Genomic DNA, 14,057 nt, shown 5'->3' on the forward strand with positions numbered 1-14,057 from the left:
TTTATTGAATACTGTAATGAAAGTAAAAACAGAATGGCTTTGTGGGTACAGAATAGTCATAAGCATATTGGTTGTTTATCCTCATGATTGCCTGGCTGACTGGGATCTGCAGCTTGCTGCCGCTGTCCAGCATCACGGGAGAGTATGGCAGCATATTTACTAGCTCAGGAAAAGATCTAAATTCAAAATTCAAAGTATTCTACCGAATGTGTATCATTTTCATACTATCATAAAGCCGAAAAATCATAAGTTGAACCATTGTAAGTTAGGGACCATCTGTGTGATCAATTAATTTACAACAAAGGAGCCAAGAATAGACAATGGGGAAAGGATAGTCTCTTCAATAAATAGTGTTTGGATGCTTGCTTCAGCAGCACATATACTGAAATAAATAGGGCTGGGAAAACTGGACAGCCACATGCAAAAGAATGAAACAGGATTACTATCCTACACCATACGCAAAAATCCACTCAAAATAGATTAAAGATCTGAAACCATAACACTTCTAGAAGAAAACATGGGGAATAAGCTCCTAGACATCAGTCGTGGCAATGATTTTTGTTTGTTTGTTTTGACACCAAAGCACAAGTAGCAAAAGCAAAAATAAACACGTGGGACTACCTCAAACTAAAAAAGCTCTTGCATGGCAAAGAAAACCACCAACGAAATGAAAAAGCAACCTATGGGATGGGAGAAAATATTTGTAACTAATATATCTGATGGGGGTAATCAACAAAGGGGTTAATATATGAAGATCTCATACAACTCAATAGGAGAAAAGAAATAATCTGATTTAAAAATGGGCAGAGAATCTGAACAGACATTTTTCTAAGGAAGACATTTACAGATGGCCAACAGGCACATAAAAAGGTACTCAACATCACTAATCATCGGGGAAATACAAATCAAAACCATAAAGAGATATCACCTCACCTGACAGAATGGCTATTATCAAAAAGACAAGAAATAACAAGTGTTGGTGAGGATGTGTAGAAAAGGAACCCTTGTGCACTGTTGGTGGGAACATAAACTGGTGCAGCCACTGTTGAAAACAGTATGGAGGCTCCTCAAAAAATTAGAAATAGAACTACCATACGATCCAGAAATTCCATTTCTGGGTATTTATCTTAAGGTAACAATAAAAGAAACTATCTCAAAAAAGATATCTGCACCCCCATATTCATTGCAGTAGTATTTACAAAACCAAGGCATGGAAAAACCTAAGTGTCCACCAACAAATGAATGGATAAAGAAAATATATATATATGTGTGTATATATATGTATGTGTAATATATATACATATTATACATACATATATATACACACACACCACACACAGATATGTAACATGTATGTGTGTATTACACACACACACACACACACGATGGAGTATCACTCAGCCATAAAAAAGAAGGAAATCCAGCCATTTGTGATAACATGGATGGACCTAAAGGGTATTATGCTAAGTGAAACAAGACAGAGAAAGACAAATACTGTATGATCTCACTTATATGTGGAATCTTAAAAAACAAACTCAGAGACACAGAGAACAGATTGGTGGTTGCCAGAGGCAGCAGAGGGTGGGGTGGGAGATGAGGATGGGTGAAATGTGTCAAGGGGGTCAAAAGGTACAAACTTCCAGTTATAAGATAAATAAGTCCTAGAGATGTAATGTATAGCATGGTGACAAAAAGAGAGAGAGAGGGAGGGAGAGAAAGAAATAGTTAATCTTCCTTTCTTTTCTTTTTTTAGCATTGGTGGGCTCCCCGAGTCAATCTCCAGAAAAGCAGAATCCTTTGGTTTTGAAAAAGAAAACAGAATCAGCAAGTTTTCAGGTGTGTGGTGAAAGTGTAAGATGTATAGAAAACGTTGTCTCCTGGATTCAGGATCTGATTACAAAGGAACTGTGTCCTTACATCAATGAAGATGAGTGTATCAAAGATTTTAATGAAAAAGAATATCAGAAGTTGAATGAGCTGCAGGAGAACTTAAATATTGCCATTTGCTTGGACTGTAAAAGACCTTTGATTGAGGTTTTTGGAATTGGCAAAGATTTGGCACAGGCTAGAAATGCAATTGAGGAAATGATCAAGGGAATGAGATTGGCCAAAGAACAGAAATCCCAGGCAGAGTTTATCAGTGAATTTATAGAATGGCAATATTACAAAAACAGCACTTTTCATAGTTTTGACAAAATAACCAATCTGCAATTGGAGAATGCAAGGAAGGCAAAGAAAAGGGTAACTGTTGTCAAAATTAATCATCAGAGCTACACAGTGGATCTGACCACACGCACTGCTACAGATGCAAAAGGACAGAGTTTACCTGTTCAGCGCCTCATGAAATCTGAAGGTGAGTCAGATTGTGTGCTTTTATCCATTATTTTACACCTCCTGTGGACTTAACACTATTTTGTACATACATCAAAATTGTATTCATGTAGATAAAATTGAAGCAACTCTTAATGGGATGAAATACAACACTTGGTCTCTAAGCTTAAGGAGCTTACGTTATGGCTGGGGAAATGTAGCATGGATGCACTCAGCAGCCTGAGGATGACCTTCTTAATGGCGACCAGACCCAAACCTTGCATTTGTTCCCATCTCTACAGTTTACATGCTTCCCAGAGCCAGTTCTGCTGTGGAGTTAACGGCTGCTTCCGTCAGGAGAGGGAAAGCCATGGGCTTTAAAGAAAAGTGGCCCGAGGTTTTTTAGAACAAAAGACAGCCTGGTCAGAGTAGGCACTCTCTGTGTCCGTGACTGATGAACCCAGGGAGGACTGGGAGCCTGTAGGATCTCCTCCCAGAATTTACTTCCTCTCCTGCCCTGAACATAAGGTTTCCTTAATGCACGCATCAGGAAGCAGCCTTCAAATTCTCTGACTGGATCTATTCCCCACGAAGGGAATGCCTGTGCTGTGTAGATAGCTATTCCTGCCTTTGAACCACACAGGTCCTCCATGGAGACTGGTAAGTTGGCTTCCGGTACAGTATGTTCATCTCTTGTGAGATCGTGTGAGTGAGCTCTTCAGACTCTGAGCAACCCCAGGGAAATGACAAATCAAGTCTAATACTCTGTTTAGCAGAAGGGAAGACAGAGCTGCCACCACTACCTGCCAAAGAGCCAAACCTGCCGTCCCCCCCACTCTGAAGGATGCGGGGAAGAATAATGAAAGAATAGATGTGGAGGGCCCTGTGATGGTGAGGAGTTCTGGCAAAAATTCACACTGTTGTAACAAGACCATCATAGGGAAATAATCAACTATTAAATTATTGAATTATGACAGCTTAGAGACTGAACAGAATATGCAGCTGAGTTATGCTACACCAACAATTCTCAACTCTGAGCATGATCAAAACTTGTTAAGATGCAGGCACCCAGGTTCCACCCCTCAGAGAGTTTGATTCGTAGATCTTTGGGTTTTTTTCTTCACAAGCATTATGGTTGGTTCTGATGTAGGTTGTCTGTGGGCCACACTTTGAAAAACAAGGAACTTCTTGAACACATTGAGTTAGGAGATTGTAAAGTAAGAACGCAGATGATACTCAGTTCTTCAAAGCATACCAGGAATGTGCAGATGGGCCTTCCCAGGTGTGTGGGAGTCCTCAAATGTCCTCTTTGCAGTTAAGATCCCTGAGCACTGGAGTGATATGAGGCAGCAGAAGGTCTGTGTGGTTGAGCTACAGCCTGGTCATGCAGAATATAACACAGTGGCAAGCAAGTTTAATCAGACCTGCTCACATTTCTGCATAAAGAAGGTAAGCTTTCTGCTGACATGGAGTTTCTTAATGGTGGAAATAAGTGGTATCGTGGTCCTGATAAATACATAATACATTTGCATAATACATAATACATTCATTTTCCATCTGCCCCCCCTTTTTTTTGGCCAGAATTAGAATATTCTACGGTAATCAGATTTTAGATTATAGGTTCTATTCCTGTCACTATCATTACAGACACGTTGAGATTGAGATCGTGTCAGTTATTACAACACAATATTAGATTGCAGTATGATATTAGAATACTAAAACCAGGTATTAACTCAGGGAGGAGCTGGTTAGTAGTAATCTTGAAGAGACAGCTGGTAGAAGTCTTCCCAAGAGGAGGAACTCTTTCCCCAAAGAGGAACCAGTAAGTGGCCCCAAAGAGGAAGGAAAGAGGAACATCCCCAGGATAAAAGGAAGTTCTCTTCCAAGGAGAAGCCACTCAGGAACACACCTGTGGAGGCTGCTGGCAACAAGAGCAACAGCTCCAAGAAAAAGGAAAAGTTCCAAAAGCCAGCCCGGCAGGATTAAAATGGACATTGCCCCACGCAGCCCTAGAAAACTTAACATGAATTCACAAGAATCCCTGAAGCAAAGTCACAAAAATACAAAGATAGAGCCTCAAGGTTCGTTTGACAACTAGCAAACACCACAAGGAAACACGCAGAGGCCCTCAGATCAGGACTGTGTGCTTCTGCCCCGTCATTCACAGATCAACAGTGCTTGCTTCCGGCATAAATCCAATAGTCCTTTCCTTGTTCATCTCCCTTATTTTGGCACCTTCCACCAAAAAAAAAAAAAAAAGAGATTTATTTATTTATTTGAGCGAGACAGGGCTCGGTTCCACGACCCTGAGATCACGACCTGACCCGAAATCAAGAGTCGGACGCTCAACCGACTGAGCCACACAGGTGCCCCTGGCACCTTCCACTTTTAAACGTCACTATTGCTCTTTGAAATTATGTTCCCATTTGACCTCTGTGGCAGTATTATATTAATGCTTTCTTCTTTAATTTTCCTCTCATTATCCCAGTTATCTATTTCTCCTCCAAACACCTAATCCTAGCTTTACCCGTAGGATTTATATTTTGGTCTTCTCTCTCTGCACTTCACTGGGAAAAGTTTTTACCCTTCTTGGCTTCAGCTGTTATTTCAATGTTGATAGCTCCCAAATCAACATCACCAACCTGGACCTTTGATCAAGCTTTACAACATATTCCAGTGACCTAAAAAAATCTCTGCTTGCATATCTAGCTGCTAAATCAATTTCCCTAAACCTAACCCATCATCTCACCATTTCCTTTTCCTTCCCCACTTCTGTCCTTGGTCCACCACTTTCCGAGTAAAGGTAGAGATCTTTGGATGCCTTCCCTTCATCCATAATAACGAATTTGCCAATAAGGCCTGCATTTTCTTTTTTTGCAAACGTTTTTTTATTCCCTATTTCTGCCACCACTCTGCTTATTCATGTAGTTAAGCACATAGTAACTCAAAAAGATTTGAAGTGTCTTACAAAGATATGTATCATACCTTCAGATAAAATAAATAGATGAAGAAAAATGGACAAAAAAAAAGAGGGGAGGAAAAATAAGGTAATAGAGATATTGTCTGTTTACAAAAATATATAACATGAGTTTCTGGATAGTTACTAGAGGACCACAGGTTTGTTTCTGAGCTTCCTAGTAGACAAAGCAAAGAAGTGAACACCCAGCCTCAAGATTCATTGCTTCCGTAAATCAGAAAGAAAACCATGTGATCAGGAGACTCTCAGCTTTTCACAGTGCTGAGACTACTGAGAGGTTTATCCTGTGAATCAAGTGCTGGAAAATATCTTCAAAGTCATCCTCACAATAAATTCAACATCAGATTTTATACCACTGCTTTTATTTTTAATCCCTCAGTGTAAACCATTCGAGCAAACCAATTCTGAGGTACCAAGACAAAGTGATTCAAGTATGCAGCACTCTCGTGGGGGCTGGTTCTGAGATTTCAAATACCAGACACAGTCATCCAGTAGTGACTGACTGGCCCATTTTGATGAGATGCCAAGTCCAGACTGAGCAGGACTGTCCAGTGGACCAGCGATGTCTGCAGGGGGCCCTGGAGGCTTGCCATGTGTTGGCAAATGGCCGGAGAAACGATTTCACTATTTTTTTGTAGTGGACCCCTTTTTCAAATAAAATCCTATGTAAAAGTCCAGTGTGTGAAACAGATAGAAGTAAAGCTACTTACGGCACTTCTGTGGAAATCCCTAACAGTGTGAAAATGCTAACAGGAAAAATAGGCGGTTATTATCCTCCATGACTGGTAGGACCTGTGACTAAGATTTTTAACATCCATAAACTTCCACATAGATTCAATAATTTTGCCACATTTGCCTTTTCTCTCTTACTCTCTGGGTTTTTGCTGAAGCATTTGAAAGTAAGTTGCAGATATCATGACACTCCTGAATATTTTTGTGCGTATCTCCTAAGAATAAAGACAGTCTCCTAAATAATAACACTGCTATCCCATATAAGAAAATTTACAGTAATTCGGTAATAGAATCCATATTTAAATTTCCCCAACTGCTTACTTATAACTCTCCCCTCTCCAATATGCATTTGGTCATTTTGTCTCCTCTGTCTCTTCCAATCTAGAATAGTACTCCTGCATTTTAAAAACTCATTTTTCATGATACTGAATTTTTAAGAGTTTAAGTCAGTTGTGTTATAGAATGTCCTACATTCTGACTCTGTCTTGTCTAGATTTTCTTTTCTTTTCCTTTTTTAAGAACTCAAGCAAGTTTGCTTACAGATTCTATATTTGTCTGATTCCTCTTGGGTCCTGCTATCCAGGACTCAAGGAAATTTCCACCACAGCCCTGGAGGCCACTTCCCAAAGAGGATGGTCAAAGCATGGACACTATGATCTGCAACCAGACCCCACCCCACCAGGATTCATGCCCCACTCTTCCAACTGGACCAGAGATTCATTATCATTAATTAATTCCCTTCTGGACTAGACCCTCTAGTGCTTCTCCCACCAGTAGAACATGGCTAACCAGGTGAACCAGTGCCCCAGAAGGACTTAGGAGGAGAGAGGCAAAGGGACCAAGTGAGGTAGACAGCAACCAGAATAGCCATTGAACTGAAGATAAAAAGCAGGCATTGGGGAGGCTTGGTTAGATCCTAAACACTGTTTGCTCTCATGTGGTGCATTAAAAGATGAAATTAACATTCTTCCCAAGGTCTGTTTTTTGTAAAACACTGGATCTAAAAAGATTTCTGAATCAGACAGGTGCCATCTGGCATTGAATTTGTTGTTTATTTTAATTTTTATTTATGAAAAATAATGGTCATATCTGTATCTTGCTAAAGGCTCTTGGCACCGACAGAATATTCCTCCTTGTTGATTTGCAGATTGAGAGGATCCAGAATCTAAATCTCTGGAATTGCTACCAAACAAAGAAGGAAACCATGGATGCCAAGAACGGGCATAAAGACAATGAGAAGCAGCTCTTCCATGGGACAGATGCTGACTCAGTGCCACATGTCAACCAAAATGGCTTTAACCGCAGTTATGCTGGGAAGAACGGTAAGGAAGCAAGTAATCTGGCTGCTCCGAATGGGGTGTCAGCTGCAAGAACCCAAACTGGTGAGGGACAGTGTGGACTGACTGCTTTGTATTCATTCCTTCATGGTTGGTGGCCATGCTGCGGCCAGAGTTTCGAGGTTGGGCTCATTATGTTTCATCCCAGAAGGACTGACTGGCCCTCTAGGATGGTGAAATGACTTTTAAAAATTAAAAACACATGAAAAAAATTTGAGGCTTTGGAGAGAAGAACTGAACATTATTTTAACATTATTTGACATATTGGGTCAACACATCAGATTATAGACTAAATTGAACTTCTTAAAAATGTTTTGTTTTTCTCTTCACAGCTGTGGCATATGGAAAGGGAACCTATTTTGCTGTCAATGCCTGTTATTCTGCCAATGATACATACTCCAGACCAGACAGATATGGGAGAAAGCATATGTATTATGTGCGTGTACTTACTGGAACCTACACACATGGAAATTCCTCACTAATTGTGCCTCCCCCAAAGAGCCCTGAAAACCCTACAGACCTGTATGACACTGTCACGGATTCTGTGCAGAATCCCCATTTATTTGTGGTATTTTATGACTACCAGGCTTACCCAGAGTACCTCATTACTTTCACCAATTAACATTTTGGTATCCTTCCCAGAAGACATTGCTCGCCTATACATGCCGAGTTGTAAAACAAGTTTTAGGTGTTTTTTCCTCTTAACAGCATTTTCTAAGATTAAAGGATCTTTGTCACTGAAATCAGACTTTCTTCAACTTCTTCATAACTGGAATGAACCTATCTTCAGAGCAATACATTTGAGAATTTACATCAGATAACTTAGTTACAACTGTGTGTCCACAACCGTGGACATCCAATCTGTAGAAGGAAAGAACAGGTTTGTGTTTTCGGAAAGGAGAGAATATGTTCATCTTAAAGGCAGAGGGCACAGCTATGCCATTTCAGCTGCTGCTGAAGGAGACAGCTGGTGTACCACATCAGGACGCCATACTCCCATAAGGAACACAGTATTACTGAGTGGGTAGGACTGCCGATTTCCCTGCAGCCGGGGATGGTGTCTAATTCCTTTTTTTTTTAGTCCCTGGGCTAAGGTCTATGCCTAATGTAAATAGATGCTCCAGAAACATTCCATAAACCAACTAAGAAAGAAAAAGCCTAGTCAGACTCTGACTCAAAGTAGGAGCCATCTCTTTAATATTCTTGACTTGTCACTTTGCCTTAAATTGAACAGATTCCGTCACAGGGAACTCTGTTCTTCATGAACTGAACCGTGACATGTGGGACAGCTCCAATCAGGGTTCTGTGCCCTGCACAGTTCAGGGGCTGTGGTCTAGCTTGTGGCCCATGGGAATTGCACAGCAGTCCTGGCTCCACTCGTCCTTTTCTATGTTGACCCCGAATCTGCCTTCATCTAACTTCCGTTGGTCTTAGTTCTGCCCAGTGACAACAGTGGGATACTTCCAGGGTGAAACCCTTTACTATGTTAAGTGAATTCTCATGTTATTAAATAGCATTATTTTCCTTGGCAGTCTAGCTTTTGATGATTTTAAAGACTTGTGCATAAATAAACCAAAGGAATTAAGCAGCCATATTGCTAATTTGCTAGCTCAGTGTCTGTTAGATAGGAAAGTGTTGGTTTTTTAAAAAATTTTCCCCAGATAAATTTCAGATTCAGACACAATTTATTGAGTGCCTAGATTGTACCAGGTAATATAATAGGTGCTTTCACATATTTTATTCCTCCAAACAACCCTGTCAGGTAAGAATCATATCCCCATTTTAAAGGTGAGGAAACTTGGGCACCTGGGTGGCTCAGTCTGTTAAGCGTCTGCCTTCAGCTCAGGTCATGATCCCAGGGTCCTGGAATTGAGCCCTGTGTCAGGCTCCCTGCTCAGTGGAGCCTGCTTCTCCTCCCTCTGCTGCTTGTACGCACTCTCTGTCAAATAAATAAATAAAATCTTTTTAAAAAATAAGATAAAGTTGAGGAAACTGACACTCAGAGTGCAAGAAGCTTCCTTGCCTGGGGTCACCTGGGTAGTAGCCCTCAGAGACCGAAACCCAATCCTGATTCCTGTGTCACCAAGTCCTTTGCTCTTCCCACTACAGAGCATGGCCTCTAGATTAATGTTACCATTTCAGGAACATCCCAGGTAGTCTATGAATGACCCTCGTATTTCCTTGGCTTTTTCCTTCTGGCTTTGGTTTCCATTAGAGTGTCTTCATTTGAAGCTCTGTAGGCCGAGGCTGGAGCTGATGCCCAGTGCAGATGGTGCACTTGAACACTAGGGGGTGTCGAGAGGTTAAAGGTGTTCTTCCTTGGCTGCTGTGAACTACTTGCTTCAAGTACAGGAGGTTGAGGGGGCCACAGTTCCGCTTCGTTAACAGACAGACATCTTGAAATTTTTCTTGCTGTTGCTGTTTTTTTTTTAAGATTTATTCTTTTGAGAGAGAGAAGGGGGAGGGGTGGAGGGAGAGAATCTCAAGCTGACTCCCTGCTGAGTGTGGAGCCTGTCGCAGGGCTCCATCCCAAGATCGGAAGATCATGACCTGAGCTGAAATCAAGAGTCGGATGCTTACCTGACTGAGCCACCCAGGCGCCACTGTTGCTGTTTTTTTTTATTTTTTTTATTGTTATGTTAATCACCATACATTACATCATTAGTTTTAGATGAAGTGTTCCATGATTCATTGTTTGTGCATAACACCCAGTGCTCCATGCAGAATGTGCCCTCTTTAATACCCATCACCAGGCTACCCCATCCTCCCACCCCCCTCCCCTCTAGAACCCTCAGTTTGTTTTTCAGAGTCCATCGTCTCATGGTTCGTCTCCCCCTCCGATTTCCCGCTGTTTGTTTTTATTTTATTTATTTATTTATTCATTTGAGACAGAGAGATATATATATAGAGAGAGCATGAGCAGGGGGAGGTACAGAGGGAGAGGGAGAAACAGGCTCTCCGCTGAACAGGAAGCCCGATGTGGGACTCGATCCCAGGACCCTGGGATCCTGACCTGAGCCGAAGGCAGACGCTTAACCCTCTGAGCCACCCAGGCACCCTCCCACTGTTTGTTTTTTAAATGGATTGGCAAAGACTCCTTATTGCTTAGGAGTGGCTTCCCAGCCACTGGCCTCAGACTTGACAATGAATGTAAGAAATAAAAGGGAGAGACCTGCTCTCTGATTTGCTCTTGTTCTCCAGTGGTTTGGTTAACTCAGGGCAAAGCTGAATATCAGGGTATATTGCACCAAAGTGTAATGATCCAGTCAGTAAATGTTATAGTTATCCTCAGTCTAAAGAAATAGATGTCATTTACCTCCTTTCTGAATAAAACACTTGGAAAATACATTTGGTGGTAAACCTCTTTATCCTTAAGGGCATCTACATACAGGAGAGCTTGATGATAAAAACAGGCCACTGCTGATAAGACTACCACTAAACATGAGAGCATCAGGGGTCCCCAGAGTGTTAATAGTATTCAGCTGAAAATTACAGTAAGGGCACAGTACAGGTTTAGTTTAGTAAATTTGAAGGGCAAATTGACTCCAACAGGAAGCCCCTGCTAAACCAAGCCCACTTCAAGACTGTGATGGGTCTTGGGGGTTTCCTCTAGGGTCAGAGATTCTTAAACATTTTTGTTATTTGAATCACTTTAGGTGTTTGCTGAGCTAGCAAGTTCTGGCCCATCCTAAAGGAGTCAGGTTCTGTAGCTCTAGAGGGGTGCCTAGAAATGTGCATTTTCAGCAAGCACCTCAAATGATTCTGATATCTTGATACTCAGAACCGCGTAGGACTTTCATGGCTCCAGAGACTTTTGCCTTCACGGGTCCCTTACTCCATAAAAAGTAAAAAAGTATTAACAATTACATTTTGCAACTGCATTGATACAAACATGAATGCAATCAAAGCTGGATTATATGTTTCTTTTTATTATTATTTCAAAAGAAACTAAAACATTTTGGGGCCCCCAAAAAGCTCATGGGCCCCAGCCACTGTGCCAACTGGATAGGTCAGCCTTGCTGATACCTGGATATGTTAGGTGCAATGCTGAGCCATATTCTTAATAGAAATTTTGTTTGTAGTTCTTACATTCTCAGTGTGAGCTGAGCTGGAACCCATTGCCCCACCCAGAAGTGGCCCAGTCCTGGAAGCGGGGGAGAATGAGCCTGTATTCTTTAATGCCTCTGGCTTCTGCAGGGTCAGTGTATTTATCTAATAATTTCACTCACACAGGCACGCTTATCTGAGAAATGCATAATGAAATGGGACCCAGCTCCCTGAGTGCCTGATGGTCTCCCCCTTTTACTATCTTTCCTCACTGCCATAATCCCCTTCACAGATAGCCAAGGTCTCCCTCTTGATAAAATCAGGAAATTATCTCCCATCACCCATTTACACTTAGAAATCCCTTCATACCAATGTCTGAACTCTCTTCCCAGGTCTCTGCATGTCAAAGACCGTTGCCTCCAACTGAATTAAATTCTTTGTTTCAGAATGTCCTTCAAACTTTTGTCACCCCAACCTACATGAGGACATGAAATACATTTTATATCAGGCCCAGTACACACACAAATATAACTGAAAAGTTCTATGAAATATACTTACGCTAAAAAAAATACTTTTCCTGGAAAATTTCATGAAATAATACTTACACTTACTAATAAATTCACTGAAATCACCTATTCTATTTCAGTTTTTAAAAATGCTGGTCTTACCCACTATATTGATTTTATGACTTACTAACGGGTCACAACCTACAATTTGAAAAACATTAGTCAAAGGAGTAGCATATGTAAAAAATATCTGAAGAAAAAGATATGTCTATTTCTGCAATAAAGACCTACCTACTAAGGGGACCAGGCACCTTACCCTTGGCCACAACATCCTCTACCCCAATCTATTTGATGGAGTATTGTGAACAAGTTCTTCCTTTTATAATCCACTCAACCAAATATTTAACAAGCCCCTACCATATGCTGGAACTCTGATCAAGGCTCTGCGAACACAATAAAGATCAAAGCAAAGTCCACACCCCCATGGAGTGACATTCTGGTTGGGGTAGACAAACAATAATCAAATAAATAGGTATACTGTGGTCAACTGGCAGTAAGTGCTACAGACAGATTTCTTCCAGACCCTTCTTTTCCTGAGCATGTTCATATAACATCTCTCTCGCTGCTAGAAGGCATATATTTTCTTTGGATGTACTGATACCCTGAGTCTGAAGACTGACAAGGATTGAGTCAGTAGTCAATTCATCTTAAAAGATTACTTTTCTTACCTTTTGTTATGTATTTGTTTCACAAATGGTTACTCAGAGATCCATATGCTTTTCTAATTTCTAAATTCTTACTTAGACAGTAATGGTAATAATTATCCCCAGATCTTCTTGCAAATGTAATGAGAGTAGGCTCAATTTCACTAGACCAAACCTTTAGTCCGTTGCAAGAGCCTGTAACATCCGGTGCTTTTTCTTCCCAGGACTAGTGTTCCTAGATGTCCCAGTTCCTTCCATAAGGAGACCTTATATTGGACCCCCACCTACTTTTTTCCTGATTGGTATCCCGCTCTGGATGACAGAGAATTCTGCAGGTGTCACAAATGTAATCAGTCACTTCAGCTCAAGGCTAGAATCCACCCAATGGATGCATTAGGCCAAGGGTTGGCAAACTTTCTCTATAAGGGGATAGATAGTATTTCCAGCTTTGCAGGCCACACTGTCAGGCCGACCTCTGCCTGAGACTGCTGAAGAGATTACTTTCTGTTGAGAACACCTGGGGCTTACATTTGAGATAGGCTGAAAGGATCAGATGGGAGAGGAAAGGCAAAGTCACTGAAGAAAGAAGGCCTAACAACTAAGAAAGAGCCAGTTTGGCCAAAGAGTAATGTTCATGAATGAAGGTAGCAAGAAACTGAAACACATTTAGGTAAGAACAAGTGCATTTACAAGCATGTGCAAATTAACTTTTTGCTCTGTCATCTTTTATTTAACAATCATACTACTCAAAAAATATTTTTAAAGTATTATTTTAAAAGTAATTTCCTTAGAACCACAAACTTCTTCCTTGTATCAGAAGTTGTGCCACTATCCTAGTTACTTGTGGATTCACCAAGCAGTCTAGCAAGTCATCTGTAGAAATGAATGTTTGAGAAGGAGCCATACTACTATTTGAAGAGATTTGTTCCACAACTGCATCCTCACTTTTACTCATCATTCGTTGCCTCTTGGTACAATGCAATTTTCCAGAGTGTTCTCCACCTTCGCCAACAAAGTCTTTACCATCACCTTCAAATATGCCTCCTCTCTCTGAGGGTAGTTCTTCAGAACCCAGTATTACAGGAATCAGATCAGGGCCAAAGGGACTTGCTGCCTCCTGTTTTCCCGTTCCCAAGAGTAAGTCCTGGCCACCTGTTTGTCCCACCTCCATGTGATTGTGCACATCTGATCCCTCCTTTTTCATGTCCTCTCTATTTGTTCTCAGTGCTTGGATTTCTACTACCTTAGATGTTCTGTAATGATCAAAAAGGGCAGAAACGGCTCTATTTAAGTAGCGACAATTGACTTCATGGGATGTTTCCTCAACCTAAGGAGAAAGAAAAACTCTTTAGAATGGATATATGCACTTATATAAGTTAGAAAACGAATGTTCCAGCCAGGGTTGATTGATCACAGGAAACTAACTGCCATGATGAACACCAGA

The 14,057-nt window shown here is 41.0% G+C and overlaps 2 protein-coding genes across 10 annotated transcripts in view; one reads left to right on the top strand and one right to left on the bottom strand.

Moving 5' to 3' along the window:
• The window catches only part of PARP14 (poly(ADP-ribose) polymerase family member 14), a 40,663-nt gene extending 32,564 nt beyond the window's left edge, over nucleotides 1-8,099 (top strand). Inside the window, exons 14-17 of one of the 2 annotated variants that reach the window (XM_045902997.3) lie at nucleotides 1,754-2,353; nucleotides 3,626-3,759; nucleotides 7,167-7,341; nucleotides 7,689-8,099. In XM_045902997.3, the coding sequence (XP_045758953.1) occupies nucleotides 1,754-2,353; nucleotides 3,626-3,759; nucleotides 7,167-7,341; nucleotides 7,689-7,978 (1,199 nt within the window). In that variant the 3' untranslated portion in view covers nucleotides 7,979-8,099. Of the gene's footprint in view, nucleotides 1-1,753; nucleotides 2,354-3,625; nucleotides 3,760-7,166; nucleotides 7,342-7,688 lie in introns of those variants that run through there. The other variant, XM_045902998.3, reaches the window with a different exon arrangement.
• Nucleotides 8,100-10,137: 2,038 nt separating this feature from the next.
• The window catches only part of HSPBAP1 (HSPB1 associated protein 1), a 63,782-nt gene continuing 59,862 nt past the window's right edge, over nucleotides 10,138-14,057 (bottom strand). For 3 of the 8 annotated variants that reach the window (XM_064570145.1, XM_064570118.1, XM_064570190.1), the window contains exon 7: nucleotides 10,138-13,940. In XM_064570145.1, the coding sequence (XP_064426215.1) occupies nucleotides 13,401-13,940 (540 nt within the window). In that variant the 3' untranslated portion in view covers nucleotides 10,138-13,400. The remainder of the gene's footprint in view (nucleotides 13,941-14,057) is intronic. The other 5 variants (XM_064570069.1, XM_064570018.1, XM_054504233.2 and 2 more) reach the window with 2 other exon arrangements.

The sequence above is a fragment of the Mirounga angustirostris genome, unplaced genomic scaffold, assembly GCF_029215605.1.
Source record: "Mirounga angustirostris isolate CCGP_5_RB_7025 unplaced genomic scaffold, mMirAng1.0.hap1 SCAF_1, whole genome shotgun sequence".
NCBI classification, from domain to species: Eukaryota; Metazoa; Chordata; class Mammalia; order Carnivora; family Phocidae; genus Mirounga; species Mirounga angustirostris.